Here is a 25,157-nt window from a genome sequence, read left to right as displayed (position 1 = left end):
TTGGGTGGCAAATGGAAGGAAGGCTATACCAGCAGCTGTTTCTGGTAGTATACCAGTTGCCACTTTTTGCTTTGATCTCAAAGCATTCGCAAATATTGACTCGGCACATTAACGCCAATTTAACTCCGGGCGGTCATGCAGATTTCTGCTCCTTTTGTCGATGGTAGCTGAAAAGCATTAAAGTATTTCCTGCCCCAGGATGCCAGTTAGCAACTGTGCCAGTCTGAGAGAGTACATACACATAATTACATTGTTATTTATTGAATTTTCGCCCCGAAAACTGCAGCAGCATCAGCATCAGCCGTAAACTCGTACATAAACAACGTCAACTTTTGGCCTGGTCGCAGAAATTGTTTAGCGACAAATTGTCACAGGCGATGACAAGAGTTCCTGTATCCAGTTTGAAACTCACTCCTCTGGTGAGGACAAAGGGACGGACTGACATGACAGATCGACCGACTGACTGCCAGCCAGCCAGCCAGACATGATGCGATGCCACAAAATATTCCACAAAGTCAACAGCGGCAACACAAAATGAGGTCAACCATGAAAATTGCACCAGCAGCAGCGGCAATTTCTCATTTTGAGTTTAGCAGGCTGTTCGTTCGGCCAACAAAAAGCTAAAGTACTTCACAGAAACCCAACCAAAAAACCAAAAAAAAAATAAAGAATTTCGCGATGCGGTTCACTGAGTGATGTTGCTGTTATTGTTATTGTTAGTGCTGATGTTGCTTGTTCCTGTGGTCGATCAGTTGCTGTTGTTGCATGTTTTTGGTGTAGCTCCTGATGCTGCTGCTGGTGTCATGTCGTTCATCAGCGTAACAATTTTTATTGCCATCCGGACCGCAACTTTGTTGTCGATAAAATTTTAATTCGCTTTGGCTTACATATTTTTTTTTCGGGGAGCTCCCTTTATGGGATTTCAATTTTCAGCTTGAATGGAACAAGATTCTCTGAAATAAAAGGGTACTTTAATTATTAAACCAAAGAGAAAATTGTAAAATTTATAATAAGGTGGATAGTTACTTTCTTTTTTAAAAACATAATAATCCAAAGACTATTTCTTTTATTTTTGATAAATTATTTCAGTAAAGAGTCCCCAGTATTCGTTGTGTGTCCTTTTTTGGACATTTTTGCATGCATCCTTCGACTGCCCTGCGCCAAATTGATTTATAGCGTTCAAACACGTTTCCCCCCAAAAAAAAAAACCTCAAAAAAAACCAAAGCAGACAAGGGAACACCACAGCAATCACGTCCCCAATTATAAACACAACTAATTGCCCCAGTAAATGTTGCATGAAAGCGTTGCAAATCCTTAATAACATGGCATACAAATGTTGTGCTAAATTGTCAACATTAGCGGAAGAAGCTCCATCTGCAACAGAGACCCCAGTTGCAACAGCACCACTTGACACCACTGGTGGCCAATGGGTAACAATGTAAGAAACATGGAAAAACTTCTATGGGATGCATTTATCATGGCTACCGTTTTTAGATTTGCACGCTTTTGACCTGCAACAGCAACAGCAGCAAAAGCAACAACAACTGCAACGCGTGCCACCGGCAACACCAGCAGCCACAAAGCTTAAACACAATGGCAACACGAAACCTTGAAAACCTCTTTGTTGAACTTGCTCAGTGATCTTTGATCTTATCTGGGCTGAGCAGTGGCAGGTAAAAGTGTTATACTTGAGGCAAGTAAACTGAGAAAAATAAATCCTATAAAATATTTATAAAATTCTATTAAATTAAGTCACCCAACTCAATTATTAAAAGAAGAACAAGCTTTAAAAATATTTAATTAAACTAATAAATAATTATAATTATAATAATAACACCTTCTACCTTTGTATATACACAAACCTTAAATTGAAATTTTCACATTTCTCAAGCTTTACGGCGTGTCTTTATTAATCGTTTGTACCCCACTTTAGTCAACCCAAAATGCATAATACGTTCACGCCCCAAAAACATGTTGCAAGTGCCACTTTTGGGCTGTGCCCCTCGCCCCCTTCATGCGCCACGATTACTCGGCCCATTTGTCGAGGCTGTTAAATGCGTTTTTAAAGTGCACAAGACCCGCCCACGGGGCGTATGAAACATTTTCAGTTCGCAGTTATGCATTGGCGGCAATTAGCCGGCGAATGTCATAAATGAACCAGCAATGCCAACACAGAACGACCATAACTACCAGGGCCACTCACGGCTGTCAAAAAGTACGCCAACTAATGACAGTGCGATTGGAACTGAAATTGGATTGGAGAAGGGGCCATGGGGTGTTGGGTATACCAGAAATGGGAATCGAAATGGGGTCTCGAAATGCTCTCGAATGGGCCTTGTGCGACTGCGATCCTGGGGCCGCAAGATGTAAGCCAATGTGAAGTAATTACACATGCAAATTGCCAAGCACAAACCTCAAAACCATAGCCTCGCCACGGAGTGAAGACCATAAATCAGATGTCAGTTGCCAGTTTACAGATCTCAGTTTGTCCAAGTACACACGTCAAAATGCATGATGATGCAGGGGGAATGGGCTTTAATGGAGAAACTTCATTAGAAGAAAAGTCAAACCAAACAGGCCCCATGAGATCATTAACAAATTGGGATAATTAGAGGCCCAAAACCCACATAAGAAAATCAAATCGAAAAATAAACTATAAGATACTATATAACATTTATTGTTTTTTCTTTCTCTTTCCAAAATCATCTACCAACTGGTTCATTTCATCCTGCCACCTTGGACTCCTCCAAAGCCCTAGCTCACCTGCAACTTGGCAACACATTTGGACCAGAATTGCAACCAGCCCAGCGATATGTTGCTAGTGTGTCGCCCAGCAGCAGCAATTGCTGCTGACGTCGACGCGGCGACAAAAAACACGCTGCCAAGTGATGCGGCGCACAGCAGAAGCAGCAACAGTAGCTAAGCCGCGTGGCAACAGCAACATCAAGTAGCAAGTAGCAGACAGCACCTAGAACCCAGCTTCGTGTTGGGATTCGGTTTTTGGTTCGTGAGCTGAAGATGCTGCTGGTGGCTGGTTGGGATGGCTGGGATGGCTTAGGAACCTCCAAATAGATTCCCTCAAGCAACTACTAAACTCTTACAAAAATCGTATGAAAAAATACACGGTGTTGGTCTCGTTAAAGTGCCAACATGTCCAGTTGCTTATCAGTCAACTCAGTTTTTTCCGCTTGTCATAAATTATGAGAACTGTTGCGGTTTTATGGCCGCCTTTTGTTTACACAGCAGGCAGTTAGGTTAAGGAAAACACCCACAGAAACACACTTTTACACACACTCACGTTGAAAAAAATTTAGGAGAATATTTAAAGGTTTTATAAATATGATACTGATATTTTCAAAATGATATAGATAAGTGTAAATCATTAGAACCCTTTTATAAATCCTTTGTTTCTACGATATATTTAAGAAAGCCACAAAATATTAAAACGTGTAAATAGTTCGTGAAAATCATCTATTGAGACTTTTAATGGATTTCTTAAATTTCCTTAATTTACTATAAAAATTTTAAGATATAAAATATTTTTTTAAATATTATAAAAGTCTCTATAACTAAAACCACCAGAATTTGTTAGGAAACACATTTTATAATGTTTTCTAGTCATAGAAATTACATTAGAAATTACATTTCATAGAAATTACATTAAGCCCTCTCCAAATTCATAGATTACAGCCTAAATAAACATCATAAATTTTAAATTCTTTCCAATGTTACTGTAATTTTTTTTAAATTTTTTAAACATACTTCTTGCAGTGTACTAGTGAAGTATGCCACATTTATACGGAAGACTCACGCGTGGTCGCAACGATAACTCATCCGAGTCACGCCGTCTGCCACGGCCTCCGGATCGTTCCGCTTGCCCTGCTCCGGAGTTCATCTAACAGCGGGAGGAGCTGCACCAAAGCCAGCAACAACAAAAGCAACAAGACGCCCGGCACTTCCTGCCAAACCCTTGAGGTGAGCCAAAAACCCCACCCACCTCACCTCCAACGCCACCTCCACCCACCGGCTTGCAAATCATTTGTGAAATGCAGAAACGCACGCTAGCAATGAGCTCGTTTGAAATCCAAACATTTTCACTTACCTCCTTCAGAGGCATGCCTCCATTTTCCGATTTTCTATTTTACCAAAGCCCCCTACTATTCTCTGGACACTTTTCCCCCGCCCTGTGGAGTCATTGGTGCGTGTTGGCTGGCAAATGCCAAACATTTTTAGATGCGACTGCGAACCGGAGCTTGTAAATACTTTCGAGTTGTGCAGAAGTGGAGAAAGATTTGCTGCCGTCTTCGCGGTATTCACGGTTTCGTCGTCTCTTCCAGCGATTGGCATTTCTCTGGCAGCAGAACATTTTTAATGCATTTTTAATTAATTTCCTGGCTGATGAATGGTGTGGTTCTACGAAGGGAACTGGGCGCTTCAGTAAAGACAAAGTTGCCATTTTTAGTTGAAAATTTAAAAAGTGATGGAAAATGAGAAAGAATTTAAAAAGAAGGAAAATAAAACTAAAATTTTTAAACTCATTCATTTTATTTTCAGCATGTAAACCAAGATATTTATAGTAAACATATTTAAATATTCTTTCAATCCTTGCAAACTTACAAATATATTTTATTTTTATAATTAAGCCATTATAGCCCCCACTTTTTGTTTACCTATTCCTCTAAATTACCTAATTATACACTAAACATTTTTAATTGGAACTCTTTTAAAGCCAACGATGGCATATAGGAGCCATTTATTTTATTAGTAAAAATAATCCAAGGAGTAATACTCACTCTGCTAGTAGCTGCAAAGCTTTTCCTTCACAACCACTCGACAGGCACTAACCCTAATTGAGCCATCAATTAATTAGCCAGTTGAGGCAGTTGAGCATTTGAAGAAATAGTGGGAATTATCAATTTCACGACCAGGACGAGGACCCAGACCCGGACGGTGTATGCGGACCATTGCCCAGAAGTGGGCATTAAAAATTATGAAGCCTCAGGTCGTAAAAGGCAAGCGGGGTCGCAGTGGCCTTATCATAAAAGATAATAAACCGATGTGGAAACTGGAAATCGGTAGTGGAACTTGAATTCATTTCCCATTCCCCAAACTTACCATCCACAAACAATGTCCGTGTGAATGGAAGGAAACTGGTTGTTGCTGCGGGCGTCGCTGTTGCCTGTTTCTGTTGCTGTGTGGCTGATGGTGTTGCTGTGTTGCTTGTGTATATGTTGCTGCCAGCTGCTCTGCTCTGTTGACTGACTTGCCCGGCCTGCCTGCCTGCTTGGCAGCCTGGCTGCCTGGCCTATTGAATGTGCATCAAAATTTATGTGGCCTTTTTTAGTCGTTTGCGTTGAGCCAGCGGAAGCGAACGTGTTGCCGGAGCAACAGCAACCATCCTACCATCCAGCAATATCAACTAAAGCAGCAATCGTCGCGTGTTGCCAGTTTCTGTGTAAAAATCCCAGTGAGAGACAGGTTGCACGTCTATTTCGTAACCATTTTTAAAAAGTGTGTGTGCATAATTTTTAAATCCATTGCGAAATAAGTGAGAAACCATAAAAAATATATACAAATATTTAAATCCTATAAGCATCAAAAAATTTACGTGACGGGGAGGGATCTTTGACCTTTGCCACCTGTTGCGGTTTTGCGGAAAAATAATTTCTAAAAGGTAATTAAATAATTATGCAATCATCTGCTATCTAAGCTGATGATGAAAATTAATCAACTCGTGGGTAGACATAAATATGCAAATTAAATTGAGGAACCGGAGATTGTTACACTTTGTTGGTCATCCGAACAAGAACATGTTTTGCGGTTGTAGCTTGATTTTTCCCCCCTATGTTTAAGCCAGTTTCTTTTTAGCCAAGCGTGAGAATATTCACTGGGCATTAATTAGCCAAGAAAATCTGCAGAAAGTCATCGGTTAGTTGGTGTGGTATTTGTACCTTTCAACTAATTGCCGAAGATCGTAAAACACGCTATATTTCGCGACCATAAGGCACTGGTATATGGGGGTGGATGGAAATGGAATCAATTGCCAGACGGGTGGGCAAGTATCTGAGATGAGATTTAACCAGGTGTGTTTGTGTAGACCGCCTTTAAGTGCTCGTGAGCAGCATAAATCACACCCCGGCTATGCCTAGCCATGTTGCACAGCATGGTCCATGGTCCATGGCCCGGACCATTCCACAGACTCATTAAGGTTTTAATTTACAAGTTTAACTCGAGATTTAAACACTGAGATTTATATGCGTGCCGCGCGAGGCAATAATCAACGGCAACAACTCGCAATCACGTACGGCCACAAACGAACCCACCAGAACCAGCAACATCGGTACCATCGGCAACACCAGCTAACTGCCACAACATGCGCCAATGTCCACCTACGCAGATTGGTTAAACAAACCCTCATTGAGGAGGCCCGTGTCGGAACCGAGTCTGTTCGTAATCGAATATGCAACTCATGAGGGGAAACTTTAAGACAAAACATGACAACATGAAACAAATGCAAAGGCATCAGCCCAAGACACGACGAAGAAGATTTGTGCAAACAAACCGACTCTGAAATCATTTAGTCGGGACAGGATGATACTCACTTTCAAAAGAAATTAATTTACAGATGAACTACTATTATGGTACTCTTAAAAAAGGGGGGACATTTTATACAAGCTTTTTACATTTTTTAAACAAACATATGTAGGTCTATATACCCCTAGTTAGTGTATAAATTCAACCAAAAATTACAACGTTGATTAAGCACGCCTCAAATGAGGTTTGTCAGAGGCCTGACCTTACACAACCAGCCAACATCCCGAGCAGGAACATCAGCAACAACTCTGGCACGCACCTGCAACTTGCAACTTGCAACAGCCGCCAATCATTTGAGGATGGCAACAGCTATAGCCACTCTTGAAGAGGACTAGAGCAACACGTGCATGTGATTTGGAAGACAAAAACCGTTCTAATTTCTCAACTGTCAGCTGAGAGAGGCTTTTCCTCTGGCCAACATGCTACTTGCAACGGGCAACTTGCAACCCCAACTCGTTAGCTTGGCTGTTGCCATAGCAATTATGCAGCTGAGCCTCACAAAAGAAGGTCGACATTGCTGTTGCTGTGGCGTTTGCTTCCACACTGCCTCATGTCTTTATTTTGGTCGCTGTTTTTTCTTGCACCAGCTACACATGTTGCTGGTGTGCTCGAGTGGAGCAACAGCCACAGCAGCAGCAGCGGCAGCATCAGCAATTGCAACGTTTTTGTCTGGTTGTTTGCATTGCCCAGCGCTTTTGGCCTTTGGCGCTGGGATGTTAGCCCTAAACCCAGCTGCCTTTATTAAGCCACCGCGCCAAGTGACTCGCCCCACCATCGCCCCAACAACTGCAATCTGGGTGCTTTTTTAATAGTTTTTTTTTTTTGTTTAGGCGAAAACTAGTTTTTTTTTAGTTGGACCCTCGGGTGCTGACGTCGCCTCTGGTTTTTCTATAGTTTTTCCATCTATCCTACTCCCTCTAATATGCAGCGCTTTAATTTTTCCATTTTATTTGCAACACTTGTCGTTTAAATGCAGCAGCAACGGCAGCGGCAAAGTGTGGCCAATAAATTAAGTGACGCCAAAAAAAAAAAAAGCCAACAGTCACACACTCGAGCAGAAATATCATCAAGCCTAAGCCAAGTTAATCCACAGAGAAAAAATTCTAGTAATTTAGAGAATTAGAAGTAATTTATACTATTTTATGAACTTTTATAGTCTGTCTTGAAACAACCATATTATGATAGAGGTTCTGGAAATATTGTATCATCTATAACTCTTTCTTATAGATTCTTAAAGCAAAGATATTATAGTATGAAATTTTAGAAAACAATCTTATAGAAAATATTATACTCCTTAAATTTTGTATAATATTTTTTCATCAAAAACCAAAATTTCTTCATGTGCCTCTGCCGGAATCAAAGAAAATTATCTATGTATGTCTGGCAGGTTCTCAGGCCAAAGTCTCGGGTCTTAAGATCCAGCTCCCAAGTCGCAGGTCCCCAGTTCCCCGGCCCCCGGTCTCCCCAACTTTTTTTTGAGTTCGGTCTCCGTGCACAATCGCAACAAATGGCATTTTTATTGATATTTCGGTCGGTTCGCCTGGCAGCCGCATGTTGAAATATGCGCGCCACCTGTTGATTTTGTTTGGCGATTGCAGGAGGACCTATACTACCCGAACCTATACCTACAAATATACCTCTGGCTGCTCGTGATTTGCGCTGCAAATTAAAAGCGAGGGCGATGCATATAAATAGCAATTTGGACAGGCGAATTAAGGTAAACGACTGCCAGCCACAACAAATCGAGTCATCGGAAGGAGGAGTGCAACCATAAGCCAGAAATACGCCGAATGGTTGAGTTGTCTTGTCACATAATGGAGTGGAATTATATCAACGGCGTGACTTTAATTTCTTGAAAATGAAACAGAGGTGGGCTGACGCTCGAGCTGTGACTGGGGAATGCCAAGGATGCTGAGCCAGTAGAATGCAATCAAGTAACTCAAACAGAAGTAAAACTTTTGCATAAGAGCTTTAAGAAGTGGAGGGAAGAATTAATAAGATGCTGAAGATTATGAAATAATAAAAAAGTTAACTTATATAGAAGATAGTTTTTCCAACAAAATTAAGGAGAACATAAAGGAGATCGTAAATATTATGGTAAATAATAAAATTCTGTAGAATTTCCTTTTGGTTTCCGTGTGAATCTCTGCAACCCTCGAAAAGTGGAAACTTTTAACTAACCCAACTTGTTACCAAACCAACTTGCAACGAACTTTATCAGCGGCTGCTTGCCCACTCAACGTAACTTTATCAGACGGCCTGCATCCAATTAAAGGTCTTTCCGAGTATTTAGGGTATTGCCTGTTCGTTTGCTCTAATAAGATAAGCCATCGTAGGGGACTCTATGGACACTCCACACCACTCCAGTCCAATAAAGTTGTTGACAGGTAGAGAGATTTAGATAAAACTCTGATAAGAAGCAAATTTGACAGTCATAAAGCAACTGGCAAACAGACAGCTACAAGATATACCTCAATGGGAACTTAAATTACAAAAAAAAAAATGTAAGAAAAGTAAGAACAAAATTAATGAAACCTGTTTTGGAGGATTTTTATTGTTCTCCATCTGTTTAATTAAAAGACAATCAAAAGCCAGAGCCGCAACTGGCAGCTGATGGAACAAAAGACCAACCAGCGGATGCCCAAAGAGTTCATCAAAATCAGGAGCAAACTTCCAGATACGAGATACAAAACTGCCAAAGATACACGATCCCCGGCTTGTGAGGAAAACCTGCTCTGGATCGGGCTCAGGATCGAGATCGGGATTCTTTATCGACATGTTTATGCGTTGGGCTTTGCCCCCCAAAGCCCAGAAACAACAAGAAGTCCCACAAATGTATAAATATTTACACGAAATATTTACGATTAGAGCATAGCATTGAGGGGGCAGCCGTTTAATGAAATGCTAACGATATTCATTGGAAAAATCACAAGCGTAACGAGCCCGGGGAGGAAAAAAGCCGCAGATGCCAGAGTTTACATTTCAGAACGCTGAAAGCTGAACGTTAAAATGGTTTTTTCCTTTCTGGCCACAACGGTCTTGCAACAAAGGCAACGAATTATGTAAATGCTGGGGAAATTGTTTCGGCCTCAACCCGGCAATTTTCACCGAGCCACGAGCTGGGAGCAACATTTTCGGCAAATCAATTTCAATTGCCAGGCCCAGGAGGCGGTCTGAGCCAAAGTGATGGGGGCGTGGCCGGTCATGGCTTATAATAATAATTGAATACATAGGCGAACGGTCTGGCACAGGGTGGAGATGCATTGGCAATTGAATTGAGGCCAGGAGCAGGAGCATCATACTGGCAGGTGTAACTTGGCCAAAATGGAAACCATAATGAAAATGCTACTCGGAGGCTGCCAGCCGCCTGCCAGATAGTTTTAGCCAGCCTGCGGTTATGGCAAGTCCGAAATGCAATTCTGGGTAAAAGTCTGGGTAGGCTGGAATGCTTTTGGTATGCTCCTGGTAGGCTTCTGCTCCTGCTTCTGCTCCTGCTATGGAATGTATAATTAAAGCAAATGTGTTTCATGATTGGACCCGAAATCAGGGTCAAGTATCGCAGCTCATTTGAATGCCGTGCCATCAAGCAATCCAGCAATATTGCAATCTGGCTATCCGGCTATCCTGCAATTATCCCATCGCCAGTCATAAACGACCACACAGCGAATCCCATGGATACTCCTCGGCTCATCACCGGGTACCTCCCTTCATTTTCGTGGCCATAGCCACTGTAATAACTGTAACTCTTCATCAAAATAATGTAATTATCAAAATTGTTTTCCTTGAAATATGTTTACATCATTTCTGCAGTTTCTTATGCAAGTGGGCACAAAAAAAATCAGAGATGGCCAAGAGGAGATGTCTTACTTTTAGACACTTTTGTATACCCTTTTTTACAAAATTTGAATATCTAATTTTTATGCATAACTGTAGCTTAATATCTGTGTTTAAAGTGTAACAAAAATCTCAAAATATTTACTTATAAAAAAGGATATTTTTTGTGGAACCTTATCCCTCAAAACTCTTACCTTTAGCTAGAGTAACCTGCATGCAAAGCGATTCCCGTTAAGAGCCACTTGAAGTGCGGCCAACACACATATACACTCGGGTTCTCCGGCCCCAAAACACACTCATGTGTTGCAGAGCTTCTGCTTTTACTTTAGCTCCTGGGTCTGGTGTTGTTGCAACAACTTTGCACTTTTCCAAACCGACGCTCCAGCAACAATTTCATTATAGCGCCAGCAGCTACAACATTATCATGCAACTCTACTTGCAACACATCATCTGCATGCACATCATCCTGAAAGTCGTCCCTTCTACCTCCACACGTGGAAGCACAATCTTCATTATCATTAAAGCAGAGCACAGGGAAGCGCCGCTAAACTGTTTAACGTTTTCCCCCATTTCGTTTTTTAACTTCCGCTTTTCCTTTTCATTTCTCCCCTCTTTTTTTTTTTGTAGCCAAGTACTTGGCAGGATCAGGAGCAGGATATACATATGTAGATGCTCCCCATAATCCACTTGGCTAGTAGCAACATTTTAATTGCATTCCACGTGTTTATTCGTTGCTTTACACACTCGGCATGATAAATAATTTTATTTTCCAGGTAAAGCCCTTCAGGCTGTCTCTTCAGTGCCGGCATATTGAGCCGGAAAATGCACTTGGCTTTCAAGTGAATGACCGATTAGAGGCATGAGTCCCTGCCTCCGTTTGGGAAGAGATCCAATCGATCTCTGAACACTTTTCCAAGCACTTTGGGGAATCAAATTTTCCACTTCCTCTGCATAGTTGTGCTTGGCCCCTTCTGAGGCGCCGCCACTAAATTGCTCGCTGTCAACAACAATAATAATTGTAATAACCAACTCGGCGACGACTATGAGCCATATATACTCTCGTACATGGCCGACTATTAAGACCATGTTCTGTGGCCTGACAGGTCGAGTTGGTAAAAGGTATGGCCGAGGCCGGTGAGGCGGCAATCAAGGCACAAAACTTTCCTGCCAGCGATTTACTTCGCGAATCGTCGTGTGGGGCGCCATTGGCCTGGGACTTGTCTTGGTTTAAACTGGATATTGTCGGCTGGCGGGCATAAGGCCAAAAACTAGTGAGGTAGGGAAATTGAAGAGCCAACTATGAGGGTGGAACCAAAAACCAGGGCCATAAAAAGGCTAACAAAAGGTTAGAGAACTTATAGTTCTTCACTGAGCTCTGGTCTAGAGAAGTTTCTAAATTTCTTCAAATCTTCCCAGTAATCCAAATGATATATATATTTTTTCTCCTTGATGTCCAACTACCAACTTTCTATTTTATTTTATTTTAATGTACTTCCTTTCGAAATCAATTTCCTTTTAATACCAAATCACTACTGATCATTGACTTTGCTTCCACTTAACCCACTTTGCTGGATCAATCTGATATTGCCAATACTGAGCCATCTGAGCCCATGTATAAAAAGATTCTCAGATGAGTTAAAAAAAAAAAAAAAACCGAGTGCAATCGACCGAAAATTGCCCGACTTGATTAGCAATTCCAATTAGAAGTTTTCGCATTTCTGACAGCCTGAGCGACAGGCATGGCATTCCTCTTGGCCCGCTGCCACTTCTTAACCCACTGGCTGGCAGCCAATCATCATCGTTATGATGTTCATCTGGCGTGCACAATAAAAATAAACAGATCATAAATAATATATGAATTCAATTCATATCTAAAAGGATTTGCGGTTAAGACGCCGCGGCCGCCACGCACAAATATGGCCAGGGAAACGAGTTTCCATTCCAGATCCACAAGAAAAGAAGCCAAAAGAAGGGGGAGTTGGATGGCGTATGGACCTGGGATTCACTGGGAGAATCCAGTCAAGAGATCGCGTAGATGCATCAGAGTCTGCTACGAAAAAAAAAACTTAAGAAAAGAAAACAAGAAAAACACGTAGAGCCACGGACGAAGTGAACTCACTTTTTTTTCCCCCGCCCGAGGTTCGTTTGCCGGCGATTTTCCAATGCCGGTTGCGAAATTTCTGGCCGGGCAGCGAATGTTTCATGGCCAAGTTAACAGGCGCTCAGAGCCGAGTGCCAGAGCCGGAGCAGTCAGCCAGTCAGCGCGATCTAGCCAAGCTGAAAGTCGAGCCAAGCTGGGGAAAAAAAAAAAATCCAATGGGAGACCGGAATGAAAACCATCATTAAGTTGTGTTTGCGGCAACATGCAACATGCAACTAGCAAGCCATGCCACCAAAGCAACAGCAACAACAACAACATACAACTGAAGTTCAAGTTCAAAGCCAGGCAACAACGAGTTATTGTTTTCTCGACAAGATTCTTTCCACTTATTACACAAGTCATCAGTCGTTCTCGTCATTCATTCCCATTCTGGTCCCCATCATCTTCTTGGCTGTCATCTTTGACATTACCTGAGATCTTGTGCTCTTAAATCTGAGATTGGAGATTGGAGATTGAAGATCCGGGATCTGGGATCTGGGATATGGAAGCTGTAAGCTGGATATCCCTCACTCTCCTGTGTCTTAACGGTTGCCGCCAAATTGCCGAAGGCGTTGCCGCATCATTATCAACTGATTGTGTGCACTGGGCTACCGGCTACCGTATCCTGTCTCCGATACCCATTCCCATTCCCAACCGGAAAGCGTTATAAGACATCGAAATGATCAAAAGAAATTTTTAAAGCAAAAAAATATTCTGGCAAGACCCCTTCTTCACGGCACTAATTGTTAATTAATGGAATGCAGGCGTGCCCAAAGTCTGCCTCCGGCTCAGGCTTTTCGGGTTTTTATTCAACTGAAAATTATAGCCACACTTTGAGGGGAATGCAAGTCATTTTTTCTTTGGCTCACAGGTAGCAGAAGATTATAGTTATTTTTCTACAAAAATCTATAAAAGTTTCCTTCGTATATAATAAACCACAAAACTTTGTTTATCTAAAAACCTATCTCTATCAAGTATCTTAAAAGCATCGGAAGTGTCAAGTCACTAACTTGCTTTAAGAACTTAATGACTTTAATAAGCATTTTCATGGCCCACATTTCTATGGCTTTAAGCCGGGCTAGAGCTTCTGATAGCCGCATATCTGCATTTCCACGGAATGCATCTTACGGATGACAGCCCGTTTCGAAAAGTCATCTCGGAAAGAGTTCTCTTGCCGCTTATTGATACAGTTCTTTCACTTTTTTTGTCGTTTCCTTGGGAAGAATGAAAATGCATTCCTGACAGGCAGTCGAACATATTTCATTTTCACAGTCAACGAGGCAAAAGTTTTTCAATCTCCCCGGAAAATGCATCACCTTCGCTGCACCTCGGGCTTGCGGCAAAACTGTGTCATCAGACATGGCATAACTTTTATTGAACTGTCGCTTTGGGCTGGCTGCGTTGCACTATAAGTATATATATTTCAGATATCGAAGGAAAAAGGCTGGAAAACGTAACCCAAAGGTGACAAGTGCCGAGTCAAAAGCCGCAGACATTTGTATAAATTATTACACTTGCCCCCTCGGGCGCGGCGTTCAAAGGGCTCGACGTTATGCATTTATGATTGCATGTGACATTTGCATGATATAGCCACGCCCCTTTCGCCTTTCACCTGCCACAGCCCCCTCCATTTTTTTTTTTGGTGACTTGTTGAACATCTGGTTTTTGGTTTGGATTTCTTTATGTATTCGAGTTGATATTGGAATTGAAGTTGAACTTTGAAACGAAGATTTCTTCGTTTCCTCAGTGGCTTTTTGGTATTTGCACGACACAATCATTAAATAGCCATGGCCAAGAGTGCTGACAGCCACAAGTATGGCCAAAACAGCAAACAAAAAAAAAAAAAAACAAATTACAAGCTCACATTGTCAGAGTTGCACTTAAGGCGACATAAATTTCATGTACGTCGCCATGACAGGCCAAACAAAAAGTAAAGAAGAGTGAGGTTTCCTTTCCTCTAAACGAAGTTTGAGATACTCTTTAAAAAGATACATTATTTCCTAATAAATAGAGGAACATTTAGACCACCTTTTTATTACGATTGTATTTTTAAAAGAGCTCTATATATTTAATCTTTTCTTCTAAAGAGTATTTGAAAAGTAGACCAAACTCTTTAAAATAAAAACACCAGCTAACAGGAGGTGTCAATGTACAATTGCAGCAACAACAACAATGACAATGTTGGCAACAAGGAGCTTGGCCAACAAAGAAGCCATTGTTGTTGTTGTGCTTTTTGTTGGCTGCTTGTGTTGGTGTTGCTTTTGTTGGACATGCCAAAAGCGGACAGAGACACGACGCCAAGGAGCTCGCCTTGGACACAATGCACCCGCTGGTCCTAGGCACTGAGAGAAATACTAAAAATATAATTTTAATTATTTGAGTTTTTAATAATTAAAAAAATGTATTATTTTTATGAAACTAATACAAACTAATAACTGATACTGATGTTTCAGATTTGAGGAAAAGAATCTCCCCCTTAATATTTCTTACACTGCATTTTCTTTAGCCCCCATCCCCAATGACAGCCCTGGATCCTTTGAAGACATCACCTTCTCCTCCTCCTCCTCCTTCTGGAGGCTACAAAGCATTTCTCACTCTTCTATTGACACACGCAATGGTCGCCTCGGAATGTTGCCGCCGTTGTCGCAACGCAGCAGCGGCTTGTGTAATTACGCGAATCGCATTAGCACAACAAATCGACCCCACAGCGCTGCATTTAATTAGTGGATCTAGGAATCAGAGGGGAGGGGAAAGAGCAGAGACAGGGAAAAGGAGCAGGAGCAGGGATAGCAATACCCAGGGGGCCAGACACACTGCCTCTGCAAACATGTCAGGCAAAATTGTTGGCATAATTCATAATTGAACTGAATTTGTGGCTGCCACACGATCGCCGTCTCATCTTCAGCGGCATCCTTGCTGCACCATTCGGATGGCGGATTCCGGACTCACTCCTTTCGCCTTGATGGCTACATAAATTTTGTGATAGGCTGTGGCGCCCCAACATGGGGCATGGGTATAGTGTTTGTCGTGCCAGGTATGCACTCTACTGTATTGCCCCTCCACTTCCCATAGCCCACATGCCACACTCTCATAGTAAATAACGATTTAAACTGACATTTTAATACCCTTTTTGGAGGACGGTTTCCTGATATTTACGAGAAGAAGCTAACTAGCTCTTCATAAACTTTTGTAATCAAAATTACAGATGATGTTTAAATAATAATAGATATTAAGTATTTTTGGATATTATATATCTTTCGAGAAATTATAAACTTTTCTTTAAACTTATACCAAGCTAGGCCTAGGTTTTTATGATCTTTCAAGACTAATATGAACAAATGTTGTCTAAAGCATGTAATTAATAATAATTGTTGGAAAAACAACATGTACTTTTCTGGTAAAACAACCTATTAAAAGAGCATTTGAAACCCTAATGGCTGTGGAGCCTACAATTTCCTTAGATTTTCGCTTCCATTGTTCAATGAGTCTTTAAAAAAGAGTCTTTAAAATGTGGCAACCGTCTGGGCCTAGGGGCACACCTACAAGATCTGAGGTTGTTTAAGCGGCGCGGTGCCGTTATTTCTCGCTCAGCTCCTCACAGTTGTTGGCCAAGTATTCCATTACCACAATTCACATGTCCCATGGCCCAGAGCAGCTCCAGAGCCCACCCAGGTTATTGTTTCAGTTTCTGTTTTCGTTTCTTTTTTTTTTTTTGTAGTTTGGGTTCAAAGACTGTTGACATTCGTGGGTTATTGTTATTGCAATTGTTGCGGCAACCACATCCGTTTTAGTTGCATGTTGCAGCCCATTGATTGACATAAGCGCTTTAAAGACTTTGTCAGAGAGTCCCATGTCCGCAATAAGGAACCTATTCCTCTGGCGTGCAATTTGCCAAAGGGATCGGACGACAGAACCGAAAAATATGAACATGCCGCATGGGAAACCGAGAACATTGAACATGCAAACACTCCATGATACGACGACGACGACGTTCAAACTTTTTGTCTGAACAAAAAAAAGAGACAACGCAGAAACGAAACGATTCCAAACAATTTAACAATGAATTCTGCAACAAAATCCCCATGAAAATAGATATAAACGGAGTCAGTAGTGGAGGAAGTAGAGGAAGGATAATGGTGGCGAGCAGCACACATAACCATAATATCCATTTCAATAAACTAACAAGCGAATGTGCGAGATGTGAGCGGAAGTATATAAGAAGTTATAGACCGAACCGAGGACTGTCATATGCCAGCAGACACATGAACAGGTGCCATAAAGGTAAATTTCAATTCAAAGAAAGGCAAAAGAATAATACAGGATTTGACAAAAAAAATAATATAATAAAAAGCATAGCTTATATTAGGTCTTTACTTAGTCTTTTAAATAAAAATTCTTCATCGAACTGTATTGAAAAACTTCTAAAGTTTAAACTACATTTGTTTTGCAAGTCCCTCTGAATAGATAAAAGGACCTTTGCTTACCACCAAACAATACCCATAAAATAAAAACTTTTCTGTGAAATTTATTGCACAAACTTTAACTGAATCCCAGTCAAAGCAGTGTAAGAACACAAAACTAAGTCACTATCTGTGTCCTTTTGGCAGGAATGTGAATAACTTTGCAGTTGAGCGAAACTACAATGCAGTGAATGTTGTGTTTGTCACTCCGCAGGATGCAGACATATTTGTAGCTTATTACTGTTGTTGCTACACAACATGTGGATGCATTCGCTGTATGACAAGCTAAATTAACATGTGAGACACGCCCCTAAATCTCCTTTTATCCCGACGCCAAAAACCAAGACGAACTACAGTCCTTCTTGTCTGACACTCTGCTTGGGGGGGGGAGAGAACTTGGCTCGGGGTGCCGGCAAATGTCAGCACATTTGTGACTTTGCATCCTTGGCCAAATTAATGGCCGGCCAGCATGGCGTATACTTGTTAAATGCAGAACCCCATCTCACAGAACATCCGAGAACATCTCAAAAAGTGTCGACATTTGCGCCTGCAGCTGCAGCTTTTCTTTTCGCCAACCCTATGCCATCCTCAGAGTGATTTCTGTCACCCCTCCACCCTGGATTTTGTTGCAAGCTTCTTTGTTGCAGGCTCCCATTGTTCATTGTTTGGAACTGGGTAAAGTGATGCAGTCGAGAATAATAAAAGCTGATGCAGGACTAGACCTTTGGGGCAAAGTTAAGGCCTCCTTCGAGCTGGATCCCCTTCGGTTTTATTTGAGCAAGCCAACCTTAACCCACATTCGGTTTCAATTATCAGACACTTGGGTGTGAAAGCCAGAGAAACCACTAGCCGAAAAGGCTTTAAAAATTAATATGCTGAAAATCTTGAAACAATTTGCAAACTAATAGCAAACGGCTTAAAATCGCATTAAAAGTTTCCCCCAAGAACTATCGGCGGAGGCCGCAGGCAGACAAACACATAAACTCCTTACATGTACTTGTGGCTGGGATTCAATAAGCAGCCAGTTGTGGCTAAAAAGTTTTCAGCCAGAAAGGCTTAAAGCCTTTCAAGAGTGCTGTCGGGCTGGCAGCTTAAAGCCAAAAACTTTCTACTAGTAACAGTAGCAGGCACTGCAAAAATAAGTCAAGAAATCATCAGCACTGCCATTATTAGCATAGGGTCCAGAAGTGACCAAAGTTTCTACCCCTTAAGAGTACTGGAAAGTTTTCTGAAAGGGTTACCCAAACTTTTAACAAGTTTTTTTCATCCTCATTCCAAAGAAAATGTAAAGGCATACATGTCTTGAACCTCAAAGGACGAACTATAATTAAAATTATATTCTATATTTTTCAGGATGTTTTGAGATTCCATACCGATGGCCATGCAGGACATACGCCTTCGCCTGGAACCGCAGCTCAGTACAGCCACGTTTATAGCCTCCCTGTCCAGCTCCTCCACCTCCACATGCTCGTCCTCGCAAACCGCTGAGACCACCCTAATTGAAACAGCCGAGAAGTCTCCATCCAGGTGAGGATATTTCCGTAATTGTCCTTCCTCCAAGTTTTCCCTCGCCTGAGATCGTTTCTTTAACCACACAGCGAAGCAACTGCCGGGGCAGGGACAGCTTCATCGCCGCAACACTATTTCCATCACCATCATCCGCAGCCACAGCCCCGCCTAAATCCGCATCCGCATTCGCATCCGCATCCGCACCTGCAACAGCATACGCATCAGCATCCGCACCACCAACGGCGTCCGGTGGAACAGCTTCAGCTGCTTCACAGTCACCACGATGTTCCGGATTTGTCCGGACAGGAGGACGCCCCATCGCATTCCCATCCGCATCCGAATCCGCACCAGCTGCGCTCGCCCAGCTCCGAGGAGGATAATTCGCCCACTGAAATGAATAATTGCCGTCGTTTGGTTGATAAACCGCCACTGGTAAGACCTAAAAAGGATGCACTTGAAGAATAATTTTTATTACAATTTAAGGAATTAGTAAAATGTATCCTAAGGCGATTTAAGTCTTCCTAAGTTCCTTAATATATATATTTTATAGATTATTAAAATCATTATAGTTTCATAATATTTTGTATAGTGTCCTCCACCCCTCTCTATAAAGCCTGCTAGTTAATATTAACTATTAGCTCAGGTATTAGGGGGGGGCAGGAAATACACAAAGCAGCTGCCAGGGGAGTAATAATTTTTTGTATTATTGCCAGGATCCTTTGTAGTTTTTTTTCCTCATTGCTAGGATATTACTTTGTACAGAGCATAAATCTGCTTACTCTGATGAATTCCTAGGATGCAACAAAAGGAAAAAGGAAGTAATAAGTAGTATCTATTGAGGGAAAGGCAATGTAAAGCTGCAAAGGATAACTTGAAATTAAGGCAACAAAAATGACAAGAATAAGAAACAAACATTTATTGCCAGTTCCTTTGTCTGAGGAATTTTATTAAATGTGGAGTCCTTTTGTTAGTCCTTAAATTGCAGTCCTTAAATCGATTTCAAAAGCAATTGGGCCTTCACAACCGAACTGGAGTGTGCACTCCACTTGGAAAGTGTTTTTGCCACTAAACAAGCAGCCGAAAAAGAGTTCATTAAATTAATTTGCACAAATGCAAATTTGCAGCTAACGGCACTTTGGCACGCGCCACTACAGGACCTGCTCGCAGGATAACTGCAGGATAGGTAGCGACAAAAGCAGTGAGAGAAATATCAGAGGAGTTCTACAGATTTTGATATGAGAGGTAACCGGAGGTAGAGTCATATGCACTTTGAATCTTTATAGAAGAGGGGTTTTATTATTGATTTCTTTATTTTTTATTTTTAATATTATATAGTGGTCTTCTCTCTCTTACTAGACAATAAAGATTAATCATCCCAGTCATTTAATCTCAAATAAACCAATTTATTCAAAATAATTACTCTATTTATACTTTCCAATTACCATTTCTAATTTACAATTTAAACTTCGACTGCCTAACTATTTAGTTTAATGACAGACATTAAATGTTTACCCATTTTCCTTTTAGTGCAAATAAAAGTTGGAAAATGGAAATCCGACTGAACAATGCCTGATGTCTGGGAAATGGCAGCAAAATGCCATTAACTTACTGACTTTATGACACATAAATCGGAGCAACAGCGGCATAAGAACTGAAAATGCATCCGACAGCAACCAGTTTCTGCTGCTACGACTGCCGGTGGTGTCACGTGTTTTTAGGCCTAGGGAATATCCTTGCCAAAAGGACAATAGAGAACGGAGCGTGGAGAGTGGAGAGGTAGGCTTCTGCCGGCGCCTGAAAGTAGGCAACGTGCAAAACTTTTTCCACAGATAACGAAGCACTCCACCTCGAAAGGAAAACGAGAGAAAATCAAATGACAGTTTTCTGTTCTTCGTGTTCAGTGAATGCTGCTTAGACACGTCTATTGTGCCATTGTCTGGAAAATACCTTAGAAAATAAAATCACCCAACAACCCAACCAGCCAACCTGCCATCCCACCCACACAGACTGCTTTTCTGCATTCTTTATAGTCGGGATTTGGCCCAGCAGTTGGCAGCTAAAGTTCTCGACTTGTCTTGGCTGAATGCGTGAGTCCCTTCCGATGCCATTAGCATAATGGGGGCATTAGGTTGCCACGAGCTCTGATTGCATACTTAACGGCAGCCAAGTGGCCAATTTAATTAGCTGCAATAGGAAAAGGACTTGAATCCTGGTTTCTATGGCCTTTTTAGTTGGGAATTTAGGTTAAATTTCGATTAGAAGAAAGTATTAATATTCGAATTTTAATAAAAGTTTTATAAACTCTCAGCACTTATTCAGAACTATGTAGTTTTTTAAGGCAGGACTCAGAATATAACCTTAACTTACGTTAAAAGTTCTCATAAACTAAAAGTATCACCATTTATATAACATCTTAAACCATTTAATTCTAACACTTTTAAGCTATTCAAACTATAACCAAAAACAAGAATTTCCCCGTTTTAGATTCTTAAATTAATAGAAAATAAACCCCCAAAAAAAATAATCAATTTATTCAACGAAATAAACTCCAATTTAGGGAATGGAAATTGTTACCCTTTTGCTTTCATGTCCATAAAATCAACATAATTATCGCAAATTACAGCGAAATAGCCAAGAACAATTTACTTTCGGGCTGCTAATTACAAAACGCAATGGAAAATGGGAAACAATTTAAACGGCAGTGGAAATCCCGAAAAGCTAGAGCCTGAAAACCCATAGCCATGGCCGTATCAGACAAACGCCAATGGCAGAAACTTTCCACTCTGGCTCGAACTCATTTCAAAGTAATTTGCCGCAGAAGCCAAAGGCGGCTAGTAAACGTGGGCGGTCTCCTAGCCAGTCTCCTAGGCGAGTGGGCGTGGCAGGCACTGGTTAACATTTTATTGGTAACCAAAAATTTTACACATCAATCTCGGTCTGGGAGGAGGTGTGGGTGGGGTCTGGACGTGGTTGTGGTTCTGGTTGTGAGAGCTAAAGTGTGTTTGATGTTTGCTGGATTTTGTGGAGGGGGCGTGGCTACAGGCCAAGGGCAGGGGGGAGGGAGATGGTGTGGCGTGGCGGGGGTGAGGCTACAAATCCCAGGAAAGACTGCACCTGCTCCCGATACTGGTCAGAGAACAGTAGTCCCGAAATTGCCATTATAGCATTGCAAAAACTTTGCCAAATTGGCAGACAACATGCAACATGCAAAATGTACGACTAAATGTACTTCAATACACTGGAAAAAATATTTTATTTAATTTAAAATAATTTTAAACAATAGACTAATGATGTAGAATAAAATCATAGACAGGAATATAATTCCTAGTGTAATTTTTTGCTTAAAGTCTCTTCTACTTTTCTAAAAAAAAATTCTCTCTCTTTATATTGGTCTGATTCGCAGGTAAAACGCCTCACCATGGGCATTGGCCTGCTCCGTGGCACCGAGGACAGCCGCCCCCTGGTGCACAGCACCTGCGGCTCCTCGCTGGCCTCCGCATCCGGTTCCATTTCGGACGGCTATGTGAACGAGGCCATCTGCGAGCCGGACAAGTATGTGGCCAGCAATTTTGGTGATTCGTGTCGCCAGTCGCTCTCCGCCCTGGAAAGTGCCACCCAGCGGCTGCAAGTGGAGCTGCCCGCCAGCAACAAGAAGTATCTGAGGGAGACCTGCAGTGGTAAGCATTAGTGTTGCATCAACTGACATAAGAACCAACTTTTATTTTCATTTTTTTTTTTTCAGCCAACTCCAGTCCAAAGCTTCAGTTCCCCGGACACACTGCCCTCCGACTGGATAATCTCAGTTTGGCAGAGCAACAGGAACTGAAAGGAGCAGCCTGGTTTCAGGCTGGGATTCCCCGTGAGATATCCCTGGAGGTACTTTCCCGCCAAAATCCTGGTGCTTTTCTGGTGCGCCAGAGCAGCACCAAACCGGGATGCTTTGCTTTGTCGCTTCGAGTGCCGCCACCATCGCCTCGGGTGGCCCACTATCTGATCCTCAGGACACAAAGGGGCTATAAGATTAAGGTGGGTATGAGATATAACTAACTATACCAGAAACTAACTAATACTGTCTTAAATACAGGGTTTCACCAAGGAATTCTCCAGCCTGAAGGCCCTGATCACACACCATTCGGTTATGCCGGAGCTTCTGCCCGTCCCGCTGACACTACCACGCCCCCCAAATGCCAGATCCCAAAGACCCGCCTACGGAGCTGGGAGCAGCAATGGAGGCGGGGACTTTGAGATGTACGGCTCGCTGAACGATTTTCGCAAAATGATGGCCGATTTGAATGTGTGACCACTGGGCGCACTTAATTAATTAAGTAATTATGTCACGTTGATTGAATTAAGCTGCCCAACCGGCTTGTCACATTGTCCGGGTCGAGACAGGATAACAATCTGTTTAATTTGCGTAATTGGCTGTGCTGATGACGACGGTTGACGGTGGCTACCAATGAATAGGGTCCATGTCCAGGTCCAACCGATCCTCCTCCTGCTACTGCTACTGCTGTTGCAGCCCACCTGTCCGTCAGTGGTGGTGGTAGGCGTGTGGCATGGTGTATAGTATGCGCTCAAAATCATTTTTACGAAACTGATTAAAAAAGTGCAAAAACATGCAATATGTATACGCAAACAGACATCAAGTGATTATTATTTTTCGCATTTTTATCATTTTTATTCGTTTGTACGGCTTTTGGCTGAGTGGCAGGTGCAACCGGCAGACATCTGAATGGGGCAGCCGGATTAAATGTTAATGTTTGTTGGTAAGGGCAGGAGGTTGCAGGCCGGCTGCCGGCTACCAACTCGCGGCTGCTGGGATTTGGAATGCTAAAGTGCTTCGAGTACAATGAATATTTTTCGAGTGGAGCATTGGATGCAAACAAATATTTACAAAAATAGCTAGCTAGATTAATATATAAACTAGATAACTTACTTATTACATTTATAACCGTATGTATGTACTTTGTGTAATAAAATATATACAAGAAAGAATTAGTGAAAAAATTATTTGTTGTGAAATTGCTTTGAATTTTAAAATATAAGGATATTGAGTTTTAATTTTAAACTTGGCGCTCAAGACTTTTTCGATATTTTATCCATCTCTAGCCATTCACAATCCAACACTAGAGGGCGTTAGCAACAATTTGCGTGTGGCGCCCCCTGTCGAAGAGCCATCTAGTGTTGGGTATTAATGATAGTCTGCGATTTATTCGGAGGCTCATCTCTAAAATGAAATTACGGTCTACCACTCAGGATCTTTTTATCAAAAGCTGCGAATTCATTTAATTTTTATTATTTCATCAATATTTTAAAAAGAATTACGATAAATATAAAATAAAAATATATATTCCGTATGTACATACTTATAAGCTTTTTCCCTCTATTAACTATGAAAAGGACTTCTTTTGGCGGGATTTTTTAATTTTAATGTTAATGTATCAGTACAGGAATAATTCTTAAATCAACATTTTTTAGAAAACTAGTTTCTTAAATAATTCTAGCTTAAACAAATAAGTATATAAGGCTATTAGGATTTCAGCGCGATTTACAAGCTAGATACAAAACGATCAAAAAAAGGATTAAAACTTAAACTTGTTGTATCCATCATTTTATATCATTTTTATATAAATACATTAAATTAAATATCCCAAATCTCAAAACCCCCCAATATATGACCATGAACCTTTCAAAAAAAAACCTGTACAATGTTGCTTTCAATTAGCCAAATCCTTGCTGCTTAGCAGCATGCCTAATTGCCACCATAAAATATCAATCACAGTCTTGAGTAATTTCCGAGGCATCCCCTCGGCGGTGCGACCAATCAATTTAATGGCTCAAAGTCGCCGAACCGACCCTCAAATGAACTGTTAGCGGCGAAAGATGAAAGGATCGTGGACAATAGTCGAAAGTGTCCTCGTACATCAGCCAGAGACGAAGACACGCTTCACTATGGGCCTAATTGCTTTAAAATAAGCCACACCCACGGTGCCCCGAAAATCCATCTTGCACGCACATTACGACGAACCCATCGATCGACCGTTAGGCAAGTGACTTCACCAGCGACATGGCGAGAATCTTGGAGAATCGATGGGCCAGGATCGAGAATTGAGAGGCGAGAAACGAGAAGCGAGGATATCGGAGTGAGGAGCAAGAGCGTGCGGGCGGTCGGTGGCTTTGATCTTCAGGATCAGAGCGGTGCGGGGCACGCTTGTCAATTGTGGTTGGCTTCAAAAGCGGCTTAGTGTCCCGATGCCATAACCACCACTACCACTACCACTACTGCCAATCCCAATCTCAGTTTCAGTTCCAGTTTGAGTTTCCAGTCACTGTCCCAGTTCCCCGGCCGAATGAAGTGTGTAATTTGAAATTAGCTCAGGCTCAGCGGCACCTTTTAAGCCAGGTCATAACGTGTCAGTGTGTGTCTGTGTGTACCAGTGTGTGCTGAGTGCACCTGCTGGCAGTGTCAGTGTCGGTGAGTGTAGCTGTCCTGCGGCGGCTACTCAGTTACGCAGTCGCACCAAATCGTCAAGGCCGGGACATCTCAGACATCCCCCGCATGTCAGTTATGTTTTGTTGTAGGCTTGTAAGAATAAATATACTAAAGAAACAGATAAAC

The 25,157-nt window shown here is 41.8% G+C and overlaps 1 protein-coding gene across 3 annotated transcripts; it reads left to right on the top strand.

Moving 5' to 3' along the window:
• The first annotated feature begins 3,952 nt into the window (after positions 1 to 3,952).
• Egfrap (EGFR adaptor protein) lies at positions 3,953 to 23,425 on the top strand. 3 transcript variants are annotated; one of them, XM_043211716.2, is made up of 6 exons: positions 3,953 to 3,976; positions 18,383 to 18,556; positions 18,628 to 18,970; positions 21,942 to 22,215; positions 22,281 to 22,564; positions 22,623 to 23,425. In XM_043211716.2, exons 2-6 carry the CDS (start codon positions 18,405 to 18,407, stop codon positions 22,836 to 22,838), a joined length of 1,269 nt encoding a protein of 422 aa, XP_043067651.1. In that variant the 5' UTR covers positions 3,953 to 3,976; positions 18,383 to 18,404; the 3' UTR covers positions 22,839 to 23,425. The 3 variants fall into 3 exon arrangements, with proteins under 3 accessions (XP_043067651.1, XP_017101540.2, XP_043067646.1); XM_017246051.3 differs by lacking the exon at positions 3,953 to 3,976 and adding an exon at positions 5,616 to 5,675; XM_043211711.2 differs by lacking the exon at positions 3,953 to 3,976 and adding an exon at positions 16,828 to 16,850.
• The last annotated feature ends 1,732 nt before the right edge of the window (positions 23,426 to 25,157 follow it).

This window comes from Drosophila bipectinata, chromosome 3L (genome assembly GCF_030179905.1).
Source record: "Drosophila bipectinata strain 14024-0381.07 chromosome 3L, DbipHiC1v2, whole genome shotgun sequence".
Taxonomy (NCBI): Eukaryota; Metazoa; Arthropoda; class Insecta; order Diptera; family Drosophilidae; genus Drosophila; species Drosophila bipectinata.
The sequence above is the reverse complement of the archived record's forward strand: the minus strand, read 5'-3'. Positions and strand labels throughout refer to the sequence as shown.